This window comes from Tympanuchus pallidicinctus, unplaced genomic scaffold (genome assembly GCF_026119805.1).
Source record: "Tympanuchus pallidicinctus isolate F22 unplaced genomic scaffold, pur_lepc_1.0 scaffold9, whole genome shotgun sequence".
In the NCBI taxonomy this organism is placed as follows: Eukaryota; Metazoa; Chordata; class Aves; order Galliformes; family Phasianidae; genus Tympanuchus; species Tympanuchus pallidicinctus.
The window spans coordinates 13,528,130-13,545,834 of record NW_026294813.1 but is presented as its reverse complement, the minus strand read 5'-3'; the positions used below and the strand labels follow the sequence as shown (position 1 = coordinate 13,545,834).

Genomic DNA, 17,705 nt, shown 5'->3' with positions numbered 1-17,705 from the left:
AAGTTCCAGGATTTGACCACTCTCACAGTAGAGGAACTTTTACCTAATATTCCATGTGAATGTTCCCTGGCACAGCATCGTGCTGTTGCTGTGTGGCATCAATTTGCAGAGAGCAGAACCTCCCACTGCTTCGCCTTCTCATAAGCTGCAGAGAGCAGTGAGGTCACCCCTCAGCCTCCTTTTCTCCAGTCTGGACAAAACAATTGTCCACAGCTTTTCCTCACCAGTACACATTTTCTCTTTTACAGCTTTACTGCCCTCTTTGGGATGCTTTCACAAGAACCTTATCATCTTCTTGATATTGTGGAGCCCAGAACTGCACATGATACTCAAGAATACTCCACTGCTAAAAATCTGCATACAATACTGCTGTGCTAAATACAGCAGAGAATTCGCCTATTCTCATCACTAGCTGTGCTGTGTTGAGTGCCCCTCGCAAGGCAGCTTGCTCTCTTGGCTGCCCAGGATCTCTAGCACTTCTAGGTTTCTCCTGCTTGAGCCACTGTCCAGCCACTTATCTCCCATCTGTGCCTGTGTCCAGCATTGCTTCATTCCAGGTGCAGCACTCAGCATTCTCCATGTTAAACTTCATGCTCTTGCTGACAATGCTTCAACCGATCTAGATCACTCTGCAAGGCCCCTCAAATCTCCAGGTAGTCAGAAGCACTTCCCATTTAAATGTTGTTGGCAGACTTGATGAGAAGTAGCTTCCTTCTCAGCCTTCTGTTTGAGATTCCCACTACAGATCTCTCAGTTCTTTCCCCACTGTGTTCAGGGTGCACAGCTAATAATCCCAGAAAAGAATTCCAGTCTGATCAACAAGAGATTAAAAATCAGCCTCGCAGTTGCTCAGTGTCATCTGCTCACATCTGGACATGAGCCAGCAGTGAGCTTTTGCAGCCAAAAGCCAACTAAATCTTGAGCTGCATCAAAAGCAGCATGGTAAGCAGGACAAAATGATCTTGCCGCTCTGCTCTGCTCTGGTGAGACCTCGTAAGCAGTACTGTGTCCATAGGTGGAGTCCTCAGTACAGCACAGGCACTGACCTGCTGGAGTGTGTCCATAGGAGGGCCATAAACAAGATGTATGGAATGGAACATATGCCCAAAGATAGGAAAGAGAAGGCTGAGACAGCTGGAGCTGTTCAGCCTGGAGAAAATGGAGGCTCTGAGGTATCCTGATAGTGGCCTTTCAGTATCTAAAGGGGGAGCTATAAGAAAAAAGGGACAAACTTTTCAGCAGGGTTTTCTGTGATAGGAGAAGGGGAAATGGTTTCAGACTAAAAGAGGGGAAACTTAGAATGGATATAAGGAAAAGAGTTTTCACAGTAACAGTGATGAAGCACTGAAATAGGTTGCTCAAAGATGTGATGATTGCCCTGTCCTTGGGTACATTCAGGATGGACCAAGCTCTGAACAACCTCATCTAGCTGAAAATATCTTTTTTCAGAACAGTTGGACTATATGACCTTTAAAGGTTCCTTTGAACTAAAATGATTCTATCATTGTATATTCACTGAGTCTAATCTTCAGTCTATTAGGAGACAGCTCACATTTTTTTCAGAGTATTACTTACACTGAAAAATTAATTTGTAGCAGCGGCCCACTTGACATTAAGTACTAGTTCAAATTGAAAGAAGTCTTCTTCCTTGTACTTTAACGGGCCTGAGCCAAGGATTAATAATTTGTCTATTAGAGCAGACTCACTGATCCCCATGGCAACTGTTTTCCAACATACATACTGAAATAGAGCAATCTTCAAGCCATAAATATTACTTAGTAATTTACTTCAGGAATTTGGTGGTGGCTATGCATACTGAATCATGTCCAACTTAAAACATAGCAAGAAATATGAAGAAAACTTCTACTGCTTCCTCTCAGCCTCTAACTTACAGCAAAGCAAGACTAGATATTATAAAAAATGTAACAGCTATATTCGTGGCTCTGAGAGATTTAAATATCTGTGGCTCTTATGTGTGCCGATCATCCTGAGACCAGGCAAAATAAGGCATGTCAAATGGAAATATCACGAGGTCATTGTAGCTCAGCGAGTAGTTTCAGAGAATATCACCACTTCTGGTGAAATTTATACCATACTGCTGCTCATATAAAGAACTGTTGAACTTCAGCAAATCATTGAAAAGGATCACGTATCACTGTGGACAGAGGCAAGATCAGGTTCCCTCACAGTTCTGGACAAAATGCTTCTTTCTTTCTAGTAACTTCAAAAAATTGCAGGTTGAATCAAACCAGAGCTGTTATGACAAGACTGGAGTTCACTCCCAGAAAACACAAATATAGTGGAGCTTTCCAAAATTTCTAAGCTATATTTCTGAGCTATAATCTCATTCATGGTAATTAATTCATGCATACTACAAAAACCTAAATCTAGTAACATAATAACGCAGGATTTACTTCTAACTTAATATAAACATTTCATACACAGTTGTACTCATCTTGGGGAAATGCTACAACTCGGTCACTCACTCTAGGAATCGTGTGATGTACTCCTTGCTGCACTGTGACCAGGTGAGTGGAGTAGGATCATACTGCAACTGTCGGGACATGATGTACGGGCGCTTTCCAACAGGCTCACAGTCATTCTCTTTTCCGTCATGCTGGATACCAAAACTGGAGACACAAAACAAGATCCAGTAACTCCAGCTGCTTGGTTGTACCACAACACCCATCTATGGGTTCCACGCTGTGTTTAAAAAGACACTAGGGTTTTCAGTTGCTTCCTCACCTGGTGAACTGTAGATACCTGTTTTCTAAAAAAAAAAAAAAAAGAACTGACCCAAAACCTACAACAAATTTGTACTCTGCTAGGCTTTCAAGTAAGTCTCCTAGGTACAGCTATATAATTGAGGTACAAAATTAAGAACATACTGTCAAAGGCTTACTGCATTCAGGGGTAGTTTTGAGAATACCATTGCACAAACTGGCCAAGAATGACATTTAAAATTGAGTTAAGTCAAAACTTATAAACACCTTCCTTGTTCATGGACCCCAGTCATTTAGACTTGTACCACTTTAACTACGATCAGACTTTGTTACTCTCCTGTACACTCCCTTATTACATCTCTACTTCTTTTTAAATCTTTTTTGGTAGAGATACTGGTTTCCACATTACAGAACCTTCAGCTTCCAGCCTTCACTCCTTTCTATTCAACTTTCTCCAGTTGTGCCTCACAGGCACACAGGTCTCCCATGGCAGGTCTTCCTGATGTGGCTCTCTACAGCTTGTCTGCCTTATTAGGAGATTTCTTTATTCAAGAGCTAGTAAAAATCATTAAAAACAAAAACAAAAACAAAACCTTTAAGTATGTTTGAGTAGGATTCAGCTGACTAAACAGAGATACCTCCACGTCATCTCCTTGTGAAGGAGATTTTGTCTGAACTAATGATATTGGATTGTATATGTATAATATATATATATAGGAATATATACATGATAGTATATATATATGTGCATATAGTAGTGTATGAATATTTTGACACTTGAATTGTTAACATCTGAAGTTTTATAAACCCTTATTTCACAGCCTTGAAAACTAACTCAGGTTGTGATTCAGCCATGGATCAAAGACTTTCTGGTGAGTTCAAACCACTAAGTCTTTATTTCTGGAAAATGTAATTGTACCGTGACTCAAATGTTCTAAAGGTAGAGTACGATTTCAGTCAGAACTAACTCCAGTGGTGGGCCTGAGTTGTAAAAGCAAGTGTGTCCCTCTAGTGACAGGTCCTTTTCTACAAACAGGATCTGATGCTACAGATGGCTGTGAACATCTAGAGGGGCAGCAAGAGCTTTTTGAAACCATTAAAAATGGGATTTTTTTATCTTTTTTTTTTTTTTCATCTGTTCTTACAGAGTTTTATTGTCTGTATTTGAAATTTTTAATTCGTTTTCTCCAACCCTGCTTGAGTGAAAGATAGTTACAAATTAATTATGAATGCTATCATTCTCTTTGGTAGACAGTCCTTGATGGCAAGGCCATGCAGCATCCCTGCAATGGCAGCACAGCTGTACTTTGTCTCATCGTATCCAATGGAACTGGGCTAGACCAGGAGAAGGTCACACATGGTCTATGGGGAAAAAGTATTTTCTGACAACTATTGTCAATGAAAAAGGTTCCCTGTCAGCAAGATGTGGGGATCAGAAGGATGAACCTCAAAGCACCTAAATCTAACTGAAATAATTATCATTATTTCATTTCTGAGAATTCACAGGTTGAATAAAGAAAGGCCAATTGATACTTTAATTATTTTCATATCAGATTTTACATCCCATCAGGAAGTATATACTTCAGTCTGAGTGGCAGTTGGGTGTATAAAGAAAGTGATGTGATACAAGAATAAACATGTCACCTAGCCCAGCAAAGAACTGCATGCAAACTGAACTGCCCATGTGATAATGTTGTACCTTGAGGAAATCAATTCAGTGCCAAAACATTCAAAAGATAAATTATTTCACGTGAATTTAACAAAGCAGCTAACCAAACAAAACACCTTCACATAGATAGAAATGCATAAACCTAGTTTAAAGCACAAAATCCCAATTGCAGACTTATAGAATCACACAATTGCAAGGGTTGGAAGAGACCTCAAGAGATCATCCAGTCCAGCCCTGCTGCTAAAGCTGGTACCTACAAAAGATTACACAGGTAATTGTCTAGATGGGTCTTGAATATCTCCATAGGAGACTCCATCTCTCTGCACAGCCTCTTCCAGTGCTCCATCACCCTCATCATAAAGAAATTGTTCTCCATGTTAGTGCTGAACTTCCTATGTTCAAGTTTTAGGCCATCACCAAGAAGAGACTGACTTATCTATTTGCCGCCCACCTTTCTTTAGATATTTAAGAACATTTATCAGATCCTCTCTCCATCTTGTTTTCTCCAGGCTGAATAGACCTACATTATTCAGACTTTCCTCATACAGGAGATTCTACAGGCTCTTAGTCATCTTTGTGGCTGTCCACTGGACTCCTTCTAGGAGATCCCTGTCCTTCTTGATCTAGGGAGCCCCAAACTGGACACAGCAATCTAAGTGCGGCCTGACCAGGATGGAGTAGAAGCAGAGAATAACTTCTCTCAGCTGGCTGGCCACGCTTCCTTTAATACACCCCAGAATATCATTGGCCATTTTGGCCACCAGGACACATTGCTGGCTCACGGCCAACTTGTTGTCCACCAGGACTCCAGGTCCTTCTCTGCAGAGCTGCTCTCCAGCAGGTCATTCCCCAACCTGTACTGATGCATGCAGTTACTCCTTTCCAGTTGCACGACTCTGCAGTTGCTCTTGTTAAATCTCATCTGGTTTCCTCCCTGCAAAACTCTTCAGCCTGTCCACATCTTACTGAATGGTGTGGCAGCCACTCCTCCTAGCTTTGTATTATCAGCAAACTTGCTGAGAGTGGACTCTATCCCTACTTTCAGCTCATTGATAAAGATGTTGAACAAGACTGGAGCCAGAACAGACCCACGGGGATCACTGTTTGTTACATGTATCCAAACCTATTCTGTGCCTCTGACGACCACCTTCTGAGCTGTGCCAGTCAGCCTATTCTCAATCCCAAACTAAATGCCAAGTAACTTTAGTAACTTGATCCACGTGAAGCCACAATGTAAATATTATCTGCATAGGCTACTAGTTACTAAGAAAAATCCCAAGGTAACCTTAGTAAGATGGGAAACCTGATATTCTTGTGAAACTTGACCTGTTCTATTAAAAAAATGGCTTTGATCTGATCCGCTATACTGAAATACCCAATATAACAGTTATTTTTTATGTAAATGATTGATTTGAAGATCATGTGAAGTAATTGAATAGTAAATTAGTGCAGTCTCAAAAAATGAACAAAAGTAAAAAGTTAAAGCATTAAGTGATGATTCTTTACAGCTGAATTATTTCATCATGATGTACTAATGTTGTAGACTATTAGAAGGGGTATACTTAAGAGTTGTAATTACAAAAAAGTCAAAGGCTTGAGAATTTGTTTCTTATTCTTTTGCTCATTAAAAATAACTATGGCTTTGATTTAATAATAAAGACACATCAAATCACTCCTTTTTTTTTGTTGTTTCTGTCTGGCAATTTATGTATTAATATGCAAATTATAATTCAATTTCAGCAGGGTTCCCCTTCATTTTCTGTTGTACCTGTGTCCAAGTTCATGAGCAATAGTGAACGCCAATGGAAGACCAGAATCTTCATTGATGTTGCAGCTTCTGTGAGGCTGACACATGCCTGACAGATGAGATAAACCTAAGGTTTCACACGGACGATTCATGCCAGCACAAATGTCCTTTCTAAAATCACAGAAAATGACTTGTCATTAAAAGAGATTAAAAGCAACTGTAATGTCCCTTACATTGGGTGGTAAGCTTCCAACTCATAACATATCAGTTCTGATGTATGTGTTTTAAGCAGGAGTTGTGATAACATTTTATAAACATACACTTCTTTTGCTACCGTTGTATTATAACACTATAATAAATCATCAATATTGACGCTCTAATAGTGCTTAAAGACATGCTTATTTTCAACTCACATAAGAAAGTTTTAAAACCTCCATTTCTGACAGCATTTTGATCATAGCACATCTGAAGTTTTCGAGTAAATGCCTGATAGCAAATTGCATGCTGGATTTCCTTTCCTCTAATTTTGCACAAGTATTTATTAGTTCTCTCTTACATTTTAAAGAAAACTCTCCCTTTAATTCCACTATCTCACATAGGACACAGGACTCACAGCTACAGGCAGCCAATATTACAGTGCCGTTACGGAACAGAATGCGTACTATCCTGAAGCTAAAATTCCTGTAAACTCTTTAGGCTAACAACTTCACTCCCTCAGCATGGGTTACTGTCCCTAGCAAGTAGGCATGTGCTGCTATGTCAGCATGAGCATTGAGGAACTGCGCACAGTCAGAAAGTGGTCCCTTCCTTCAAACTGTCTAGCTGGATGCTGAGCATTCTGCTAGAATAAATAAAAGGAATAAATGCATGTTTTGCCTTTGAACAAGTCAAACCATAATACAAACTTCTACGTCCATGACATACAAAGGAAGGAATGATTCGGATGTCCTGTGGGGGTCAGGTTGATTTAACTTCTCCCAGTTCAATCAGAGCAGGATAAAGAGCTACAACATCATCTAAGACTCTTTCACTGGGGAGCATACCACTGCAATAGTGTGCCATAGTCTAAGTGGCAGATTTATTACAAAGGATGTGATTTAATCTTGAATATCAGCTCTGCCAGGTACAACACATTTGCAGATACTGAAAGGGTGCCGGAGTGGCTACCCAACAACACCTCATCTTCATTCAAATGAACCATCTAATGCCTGTTTATCTGGAGCGCTAAGCAACTCAACATTTTGAGATTTCTTTTTCTCATTCTTCTCATAACACTTAAGGGTTTTTTCGTTGATTTTCTTCTCCGTCTAAAAAAACTTTTTCTGGATCTGAAACCTAATCTTTCCTCTCAGCTTTGAATCCATTCTGATAGGCCAGCAGAAATTCTGCTTTGTGCCCACCAAAAACTCCCTGCACAACCTGAAACTTTTAAGTTTTCTGTGTCTCCATTGCTCACACATACATAAATACATATATTGTTTCTCATTGAATAATGAGATAATACTTGAAAATCGCACACATTAAACTGCAGTCTTCATAAAATATTCTTCCATTCTGAGATGTCACAGTTGTTATTTGAGAATTTGCCATTACAGAATTGCTCGTCTACTCAGTGGGTTATTTTGGTACATCCCTTCAAAGGAGAATAAAGAAGTGATTAAGCACTAGATGAAACAGGATCAAGTGGAGAAAATGACTTGAGCTCTGTAAATTGCTAATCTCTCGAGGCATACAATTCCCAATTTCCTGACGAAGACGCATCTCTAATAAAACACCCACATACGTACAGAGACTATTAAGTGTACTTTGAAAACAAATGAAAAACAACATCTTTAAAACATTTAAAACATGGGTCTAACCTTAGCCACGTTTTTATAATATAACTCACATTCTATGCCTGTTTGAGTATCAGGAATGCTCACACTATGTTATTTTGCATTCATTGTGGTAATTCAGAAACAGCACGTTTTCGTGTTTCTACAAAGGATGAACCAGATGATGACACGAGCATTTAAAAACAAAAACATCACCAAAAGAAATGTAACAACAATATTTGGTCACACCTGCTGAACTGTTGTCATACCTTGTTAGAAGAACAGCCACATCGTGGTGTGTAGGGTTGATGTCACTCTTAGGATTGACACTCTTTTGCCATTTGCAGAAGCTGGCTAGTGTCTTATCAGCATGGTGAACTATCTTCAAGCCTTGCTAATAGGAAGTGAAGGAAAATATTGTAAAATATTTTCAAAATACTGAAAATATTGTAAAGACAACACTGCATTGCAATCATATGTCAGTTGCATTAGCTGTAAAGCTGGGTGGTCTCAGCTTTTGTCTAAAGCTAAAGCTAAAGCCATAATGTGTATTTACATGTCATCTTGAATATTAAGTTAAAATTTTGACATTTTTGCAATTGCAAAGCTAATGAAAAAAATAATGAAAAAATAAGCAGAAGAAAGGTACTTTTTTTTGTACACAAACTTCACAAAATCCAACACTTGCAATTTTCAAACATTTTACATTCTCTGAGAGCAGGTTTTTTTCTTTTTACTAAAGAAGTTATTGGAAATAATTAAACTACTGTCTAATTTCTGTGTTTGTGACTTGATGTTACATGAACAAATTCATGCTTAAGGAATGGTTACACTCTGAAGGGTATATCTCTTTCACAAGAAATTTTAATGTTTTTAAATTCCAGAAGGAGGCAATACAGTCATAAATATTCCTTTCCCATCCTATGATTATATAATACATATGCAAGCTAATGAAACTCTTGAAATAGAAAGTATGAAAAGCCTATTCTCTCCTTACTGGTGATGAGAATCCACTGTATCTTTCCTCATTTCATTTATGCAAACTTTTTAAAAACACCGAAATATCATTGTTAACAGATACTAATTTTGAAGTAAAAAGATGAGTATCTTAATACCAAAATTTAAAACCAAATTTTTAAAGTTATCCACCATGTTTAATTCCAGCATTACCATGCTCAACTGAACAGGAATCCATTTTTTATTTACAATACAGCCATATGAATTTATCAAGTACACTAACAAATGTGAAGTTAGTTTACACCATTTAGTATCTACTTAATCTTCATTTTTTGGGATTTGAAAGAAGTATAGTAAGAAAAAGCATGTTGCAGCCTCCACAACACGAATAGTTTTACTTCTTCAAGAGACTGGCGAATACTCTAGCATCATACTTTATTAGACACTTCCAGTAATGTTAGGTAATTAGACACTAAGTGATGACACACCCCATGTTCCCCATTCCTAATTTACCTATTTTAATTACATTTTCCTTGAGTATTTTATGCAGAAATACCTGAAGTACTTAGCTAAATATTCTTTTATCCAGGACAGAATTTATTCTAAAACCAGCCAGACCACAATCACCAAATTAATAGAAGATTAAAATGAACAAATGATCATAAACAAACAAATGCTTATGTCTGTAGTTATGGCACAGCTCACAAGTTTCATAAGCAACATTTTGAAGAAAACAAAAACCTTACCTCCTCCTCCTCAAAAAGGATGAGCCGGACCAGCACAATGTGAATCGCATTGCCAATGCTTGGATCGTGGAACAACCCTGTGACCTGTGCCAGAGCCAGGAGGTATGAGATTAACTGATTCCTCTATAGCAGAACAGAACTTGGGAGAGAAAATATAACATAGACTTCAAGTACACCATCCACCTTAACGTGTGGGGTGTTGTTTTGATTTTCCTTTATTTTTTAGATCCCTAAAACGCTTCACTGAAATTTTACTGAAATGCAACTGATGTCAGAATTACTGCAAAGGGCAGCTCTGCCAGTTGAGCGATGCTTCAGGATTTGGCAAAATTAGTCAGATACAGAACAAACACTTAGGTTAAGAACACGAGATTATTTTATGTCCATTTGTCTTCTGGATGAATGTACCAACTTTGGGCTGGCACCCTCCACTGTCTGCTCAACCATTTCAAAGATGATGAAGAACATTAGCAGAAAAGAATGTGATGTGTACAGTCACATAATAACGATGGAGAGGTCCTCTCAGTGCTCAAAAGAGCAGCTTATCTAATCCTCATGTTTTGATTTGATAGGAATCAGCCTCTGCCACAACAAAGCAAAAATAAGTCAGTATTGGGCAGATTAATTAAATTATAGATACTTGGATATTCACAGCACAGATGGGGATGCTATGAACAAAAGCAAGAAATAATTAATCTATGTTTTAAAAAAGCAAAACATTAATAACTGAACTCTTGAAAAGTTTGGCCAAAATAAAATGTGCTGCACCTTAACACAGTGTTGAATGAAGACAGAAAGAAAGGTAATCAGAACAGTATGCAGTGAGAATCTATCTACGTAGGTTGCTCCAAAAGTAATGCTTCTACTTATGTGCATGGAAACTACAACAGACATAACAAAATGCAATAACATTCTTTGATACAGCAAATTCTCAGCTACAAAACACTGTTTTTAGACACAGTCATCATGATTAGGTGTGTACTTTCATCTGCAGTGAATCAGAAAGAGTCTGCCATGCTCATAAAAATCTCATGGCTTTCCAGAAGATGGCTTGTCTTTCACATCAATGGCATTGCTGCTGAAACAATCCATCCATCATCCCACTGTGCTGCACAGTTTGGTTTCCATAAATGTTTGGCAAACATCAAAGAAATTCAATGAGTGCCATTTTTTCCACATGGAGGAATTCAATTACATCTTTGTTTCATATATGTTTCCATGTCACATGCCATTTTTTGCAGACTGCCTCTCTGCTGCCATCTGTTATACAGCAACAAAACGTAATGGGATACTGATGAAAAAGCTCAGCCTCTACTGTCTTACTACTAACATCTGCTTCTGACGTTGAGGGCAAAAACAATAAAATAGGAAGCATTAGCCTTGGAGCAGCACTTGTATAAGTGAGCTATGCCATATTTCACAAGAAATATTGAATGGATATAGACTGCAATGGAAATAGACTGCATTTAGGTCAAAATTGTCATGTAGAAGATGATTAAAGTAGACATTACTGAGATAAAGTGAAAAACGTGTTTTTTGAATATTAAGGTCTAATTTGTATGTGAGTCTTCTACAAGATATGAGATTGCAAATGGAATGATTTTGGCTAACTAACATTTCAAGTACAGACTGCAGAGAAAATGTTAAGACTTTTTTGTTCCTTAATCTAATCAGGACAGGGATTTACTCCACAGACTTTTCTTTTTCACGTGTATACAAAGCCTCACATGCTCAGTTATTATTTTTAACAAGGACTTTATTTTAGATGCAGAGTACTTACCTGGTAAAGCAGTTGCACTCATTTTAGCTGGGGTAGAGTTAATTTTACTCATAATTGCTCATATGAATGCTGGTTTGGGTTTGAGACCAGCACAGTGATGGCAATACACTAATGATTTAGCTGTTGCTGAAGTAGCCTACAGCTGTGCACAAATCTGGGATGGGTGACATCTGGGAAAGATGACCCCAACTGAGCAAAGAGGGTCAGTAATACGAGCTGAGAAAGGGAGAAGTGGGGGATGTATATGCAGGTGGAGTAATGATATTCGTCTTCCCGAGTAACCTAATGTATGATGAAGTTGTACTTGGAAATGGCTAAATATCTGTCTCCTAGTATGAAGCACTGAATGTGTTTATCTCAACCCAGGAGTTTCCTTTCTTTTACCCTTGTAATTCTCTCTCCCATCCCACTAAGGGTGGTGAGCAAGTGAATTAGGTGCCTAATTCACTTGCAGGGACAGTTTGTAGGGACAAACTCACAGCAGAAATTATAGAAAGAAAAAAAAATATCTGAAGAAATCACAGTCTTAAATGTTTGAGTAACTGAATCATTTCTGTTAGGAATAAATCTACGCCCTGTTTGTTCAGGCTTAACTTCAATAAAAGCATCCCTCTCTAAACTATGCTATCTTCATAATGTTGGAAAAAAAGCTCAAAGTTATAATTTCTATCGCTTTTCTCATTCAGAGACATAGGAAAAAATCTATTTCTACAGAATTTCTCTCTACTGCTGAGGCCACCAACCCAGTTTCAGCAATGAGCAACAGGCCTCCAGGGAGACAGGGAGTTTCATTTCAGTATAATGAAAATTAGTGCTAGAATTTGTAACTATGTAGTACAGCCCTCAAAAGTGAGAATTACAGAATCTTCCCTCACTTAACAGCCAAAGAAAAATGGCATCTATACAAAATAAAAGGAAAAAAAATCCTTAAAAAAAAAAGTTTTAATGAATATATGTGAATGATACTCTATTTCATTCCATGAAAAATGTTAGACTTGTTTCTGTGTGATCAGTAACATAACAAATTTATAATTTGCTTCATTCACCTAAAAAAAGATTTAAAAAGGTGAAATATTTTACCTACCATATTCATTATAGTGAGGATGTATGATTCCACATGGTCGCTTCCATGATATTCAACCATCTTACTGTCTGCAACCACAAGTGTCTCCACCCATCGCTCCTTGCTGACAGATCGCCGAGAAACCCTTCTGACAGCTACGTGATTTTGTTCCCATTTCTCCCTCCGATGATCTTCTTGTTTGAAAAAGTTAAGAGTGTCTGGAACAATAAGAAGTGACGCTGACTTCAAAATATTTTCACAATTGATTTAGATTTGAAGTGTGTGTCTGTAACACTTGCAGATATTGAAGAACCACAGGATACTGTGGGTTGGAATGGAACTCTGGCCACCACCTAATTTGCCCATAAATTTAAAAGTGACATCAGTTTGCTGAAGGCTAACTCCAGTGAGGCTCTGAATATTCCCTCACAATGTACTAAACAATGCTCTACCTTACAAATCTGGCTGCCCATACTCAAAGCAGCAGGCATTAAAGTGCAAGAAAGACCCAAGCTTAAAAAACTTAATTAGTGGTACCCTTTTCAAGGAATTTCTCCTCTGTCTAGAGATTTAGCTCTAGCTCTAGACTTCCTAGTAACGTCAGTTGATAGTTCAAGATAAGGGACATACTTTCTCCCTATGTAGCTCCTATACTTGATGGGATGGCAAATTGCTCAGTGCATGGAAAATATCACCCAGAAATTTGGAGGGGTGGGAGTGCTTCACTAATAGATATCATCTGAAAACTGGTGAGGCAGATGGCAGGAGAAATCCTTTGTGCTTCCACTGATCCTCTAGGCATCCAGATCATTTTGGGAATAACTTTTTGCTCTGCAGAGCTGCCAGCAAACTTGCCCAGTGCTCAGTGGGGTTAATTTAGAATAGAATAAAATAGAATAGAATAGAATAGAATAGAATAGAATAGAATAGAATAGGACAGAATAGAGCTAACTAAATGTTAAAAAATAGTACTGATGGCATAGCACTGATGGCATATGCCTTCTGCACACTGGCAGCCATAGGACATCTTGCTAGGAATAATGTTCCTAGCCTTCTAATTCAGAAGGTTCTGAATTAAAGACCTTAAAGATCATGTAGTCCAATGAACAGGCACATGCAATGAACAGGGACAGAAACAGCCAGATCAGAGTGTTCAGAACCTGGTTCAGACTGACCTTGCATGTCTCCAGGGACAACGCATACAAAACATTTCTCAGCATCCTGTTCTATTTCTTCCTGTTCTTATTATATATTGCTGTTTTTTTTATTTTATTTTATTCAAGCAATATCTCCCCTTGTTTACTTTGAAACCATTTCCCCTTGTCCTGTCACAATAGACCCTGCTGAAGAGTCTGTCCCTGTCTTTCTCACAGCCCTCCTTTAGATACAGACAGACAGCTAGCTGCCTGGGCCGCAGGGCACACTGCTGGCTCACGCCCGGCTGCCATCCCCCGGCACCCCCAGGTCCTTTCCGGCAGGGCCGTGCTCTGTCCCTACGTCCCCCGGCTCGTACTGGCAGCGGGGGTTGCCTCGCACTTGGATGTGTTGAGCCTCAGGAGATTCACCTGGCGCACTGCTCAGCCTGGCCAGGACCCTCTTGAAGCTATCCCATACCTTGGGCATGTAAACCACACCACACAGATTGATGTCATTGGCAAACTGCTGGAGGGGTACATGATCCCCATCCATGACTGTCCATGTCATTGACGAAGATGTTAAAGTCAGTCCCAGAACAGACTCTTAATAGGCATCACTCGTCACTGATCTCTGTTCGGACATTGAGCTGCTGACCACCATTCTCTTGTACTCAAGATACAATCTTGCTACCAGTTCCTCAGTTCCTTATCCATTGAACAGTCCACCCATGATAGCTACTACACCTTTGCCATGAATGCGCCATTTGCCATTTATAACACAGATGCTCAGCCACAGTGTATCACAGTATGTTATATGTTTGTATGTGGCACCACAGGACTAGCAACCATGCATATAATCATAGAATCACAGAATTGTAGGGGTTGGAAAGGGCCTCCAGAGATCGTCGAGTCCAACCCCTCTGCCAAAGCAGGGTGCTACAGCAGGTTGAAAAGGTTGAAAAGGCAAGCATCCAGATGGGTCTTGAATATCTCCAGAGAAGGAAACTCCACCACTTCTCTGGGGAGCCTGTTCCAGGGCTTGGTCATTCTTACCACAATGAAATTCTTCCGCATGTTATAGGGATCTTTGTATGTTCAAGTTATAGGCCATTACTCCTTGTCCTATTGCTACACACCATCAAGAAGAGCCTCGAGTCGTTCATTTGCCTCCCATCTCCTTTTTGATATTTATCAATATTTATCAGTTCTCCTCTCCATCTTCTTTTCCCTATGCTGAACAGACCCAGGTCACTCAGTCTTTCCTCATATGGGAACTCCACAACCCCCTGGGCAGCCCGTTCCTGTGCTCCATCACCCTCACCATGAAGAAGTTACTTAGCATATTGGAGTTGAACTTCTTGTGCTCCAGTTTATGGCCATTTCCCCTTGTCCTGTCCCCACAGACAACTGAAAAGATGTTGGCTGTGCCTCTTTGTCTCCTACGCTGAAGATATTTACAAAATATTAATAAGATCCTCTCTCAGTCTTCTCCTCTCTGAACAGATCCAGGTAACTCAGCTTTTCCTCTCACAGGGGAGATGCTCCAGGTCCTTAATCATATTTGTGGCTCTCTGCTAGACTCTTTCTGGGAGATTCCTGTCTTTTTTGTACTGGAGAGACCTGTTTACAGAACCGGATACGGTACTTCAGGTAAGGCCTGACCAGGGCAGAGTAGAGGAGGAGGATCACCTCCCTCGACCTGCTGGCCACACTCCCTTTAATACACCCCTGGATGCCATTGGCCTTTTTGGCCACCAGGGTACACTGGCCAACCTGCTGTCCACCGGGATCCCCAGGTCCTCCTCTGCAGAGCTCCTCTCCAGCAGGTCATCCCCCAACCTGTACTGATGCATGTAGTTATTCCTTCCCAGTTGCAAGACTCTGCACTTGCTCTTGTTAAACCTCATCTGGTTTCCTACTGCCCAGCTTTGCAGTCTACCCATGTCTCACTGACTGGCAGCACAGCCTTCAGATGTCTCAGTTATTGCTTCCAGCTTCGTATCATTGGCGTACTTGCTGAGATAGACACTGTTCTCTCATCAAAGTTATCAGTGAAGACATTGAACAAGACCAGAGGTGATCCAGCACTGATCCAGCACTGACCCCTGGGGAACACCACAAGTTGCAGGTCTCCAAACAGACTCTGCACCACTGGTGACCACCCTCTGAGCTCTGCCATTCAGCCAGTTCTTAAACTGCCTCACTGTCCACTCATCAATCCTACACTTTCTCAGCTTCATTATAAGAATGTCATGGGAGACAATATCAAAAGCCTTACTGAAGTCAAGATAGACAACATTCACTGCTCTCCTCCCATCTAACCAGCCAGTGATGCCATAGAAGGCTACAATGTTGGTCAAGCATGATTTCCCCTTGGTGAATTCATGCTGACTACTCCCGATAACCTTTTCTTTCAATTGCTTGTAATAGCATCCATAACAAGCTGTTCCATCACCTTTCCAGGGACAGAGGTGAGACGGACTGGCCTGTAGTTTCCTGGATCCTCCCTCTTGCCCTTTTTGAAGACTGGAGTGACATAATGCATCTCTCAGTTTAAAATCTGAGTTACAGTATATATACAAAAGAAGATGCACAGGATTTAAGAAATGGATTCTCTGAGATCTGTCTGAAAGTTGCATAGAGAAGAAAATGCTCGTGCTGCTAATTTAGTATTTATAAAGTTGGAACATGCATATTAATAATCAAAACTATAGCAGATATTATGCAGTTGTAATGCAGCTACAGTGCATGGATATATGTTATGCAGCTGCTCCATTAGCTAAAACTCACTAGGGTCTGTTAGCACCATGTTGTGGTACCATTTCATGGCTTCAGAGAGTACCAGACACATATCACGGAGAAGCACACTGACATGCAAGTTTAAGATAACCAGACTCATTCTGTTCCTTGGAATCCTGTGCCTTCCTCAACTGCTTCCTGAAACACACTGTTTGAATCTGAACTAATACACTATGCAGAATGCAATGGATTCTATATTGTAAATCTGCATTTTAAAAGATGCTGAAGTACTACTTTCGTGAAGGTTTTTACCTTCTTGGAAAGACAAAAAGCGTAAAAAAATAACAAGTATTTGAATAAACTTAAATGAATTTCCAGTCACCACACACCACCACATAAATTTCCTTTGTGATTAACAATCCAAATCTGTCAGTGTCATTCTGTGTAGCCACACAAGCAGACTCTGTCCTGTACATATATTAGCTAGTAAAAAAGTTACTCTAAGGAAAATTTCCTTCCCACTATATCAAGGAAATCAAAGAAAGCCATACATACAGTACCATAATCCTGAAAAGTAAGCTTCATGGAAAAATATTTTCATATCTGCATGAAAGAATATATGTGTAATCTGTGAATAAAATTGAAGTAAAGAAAGTGGGTACTTTATATGTGTTCATTTAAGAGAAGGAAACAGGTTATCACTGATGTAATCCCTATCCTATCTCCACTAGCCCAGGCTGCAGCATCACTCCTGCTGTCTTTCTCAAGCTTTATTCGGTTACTGTCATACTCACCTCTACTGGGGCTATTTATGAAATGTATTCATTGGTGTTCTCATAGATTTGCATGGTTTTCAGCAGACCTATTTTTCTCACTGACTATATTTTCAAGAGCATTGTGCTGAGAAAAGCCTTCCCCACAGCTATCAGAACAAAAGATTTTGTTTAAACTGCAACTTACATGATTTATTTATGGCCACATAAAACATCACATAGTGGTCAGGCTAATGTACTCACATAGCCTGCTTATTGTCAGGAGACATGACAGCTTTGGAAGTGAAAATGTTTAAAGCTATTCACACTGTAAGAGTGAATAACCTCCAAGAAAAAGTTTGCAGACCTGAATAAGAAGGAGGCTGTGAACTGCAGGAAAATTTTGGAAAAGAGATGTGAGGTGGGAAAATTAATGACAAGTAGCAAGAAAGTACCACAGACAAAACTCTTTTCTGAATGACAGTCCCTTCTAGTGCAGGCATCCAACACAGATCCATGTAGTCATTGAAGAACTACATGTCCAGCTACGTCCTCTGGCACCTCTGTTAGTGAATGAGC

At 39.6% G+C, this 17,705-nt stretch overlaps 1 protein-coding gene across 1 annotated transcript in view; it reads right to left on the bottom strand.

The window, feature by feature from the left end:
* ADAMTS12 (ADAM metallopeptidase with thrombospondin type 1 motif 12) overlaps positions 1 to 17,705 on the bottom strand; it is a 171,349-nt gene that overhangs the window by 66,701 nt on the left and 86,943 nt on the right. The window contains exons 4-8 of the mRNA XM_052670556.1: positions 12,521 to 12,717; positions 9,657 to 9,740; positions 8,223 to 8,347; positions 6,161 to 6,310; positions 2,487 to 2,630 (exon numbers count right to left, since the gene is read on the bottom strand). Of these exons, the coding sequence (XP_052526516.1) occupies positions 2,487 to 2,630; positions 6,161 to 6,310; positions 8,223 to 8,347; positions 9,657 to 9,740; positions 12,521 to 12,717 (700 nt within the window). The remainder of the gene's footprint in view (positions 1 to 2,486; positions 2,631 to 6,160; positions 6,311 to 8,222; positions 8,348 to 9,656; positions 9,741 to 12,520; positions 12,718 to 17,705) is intronic.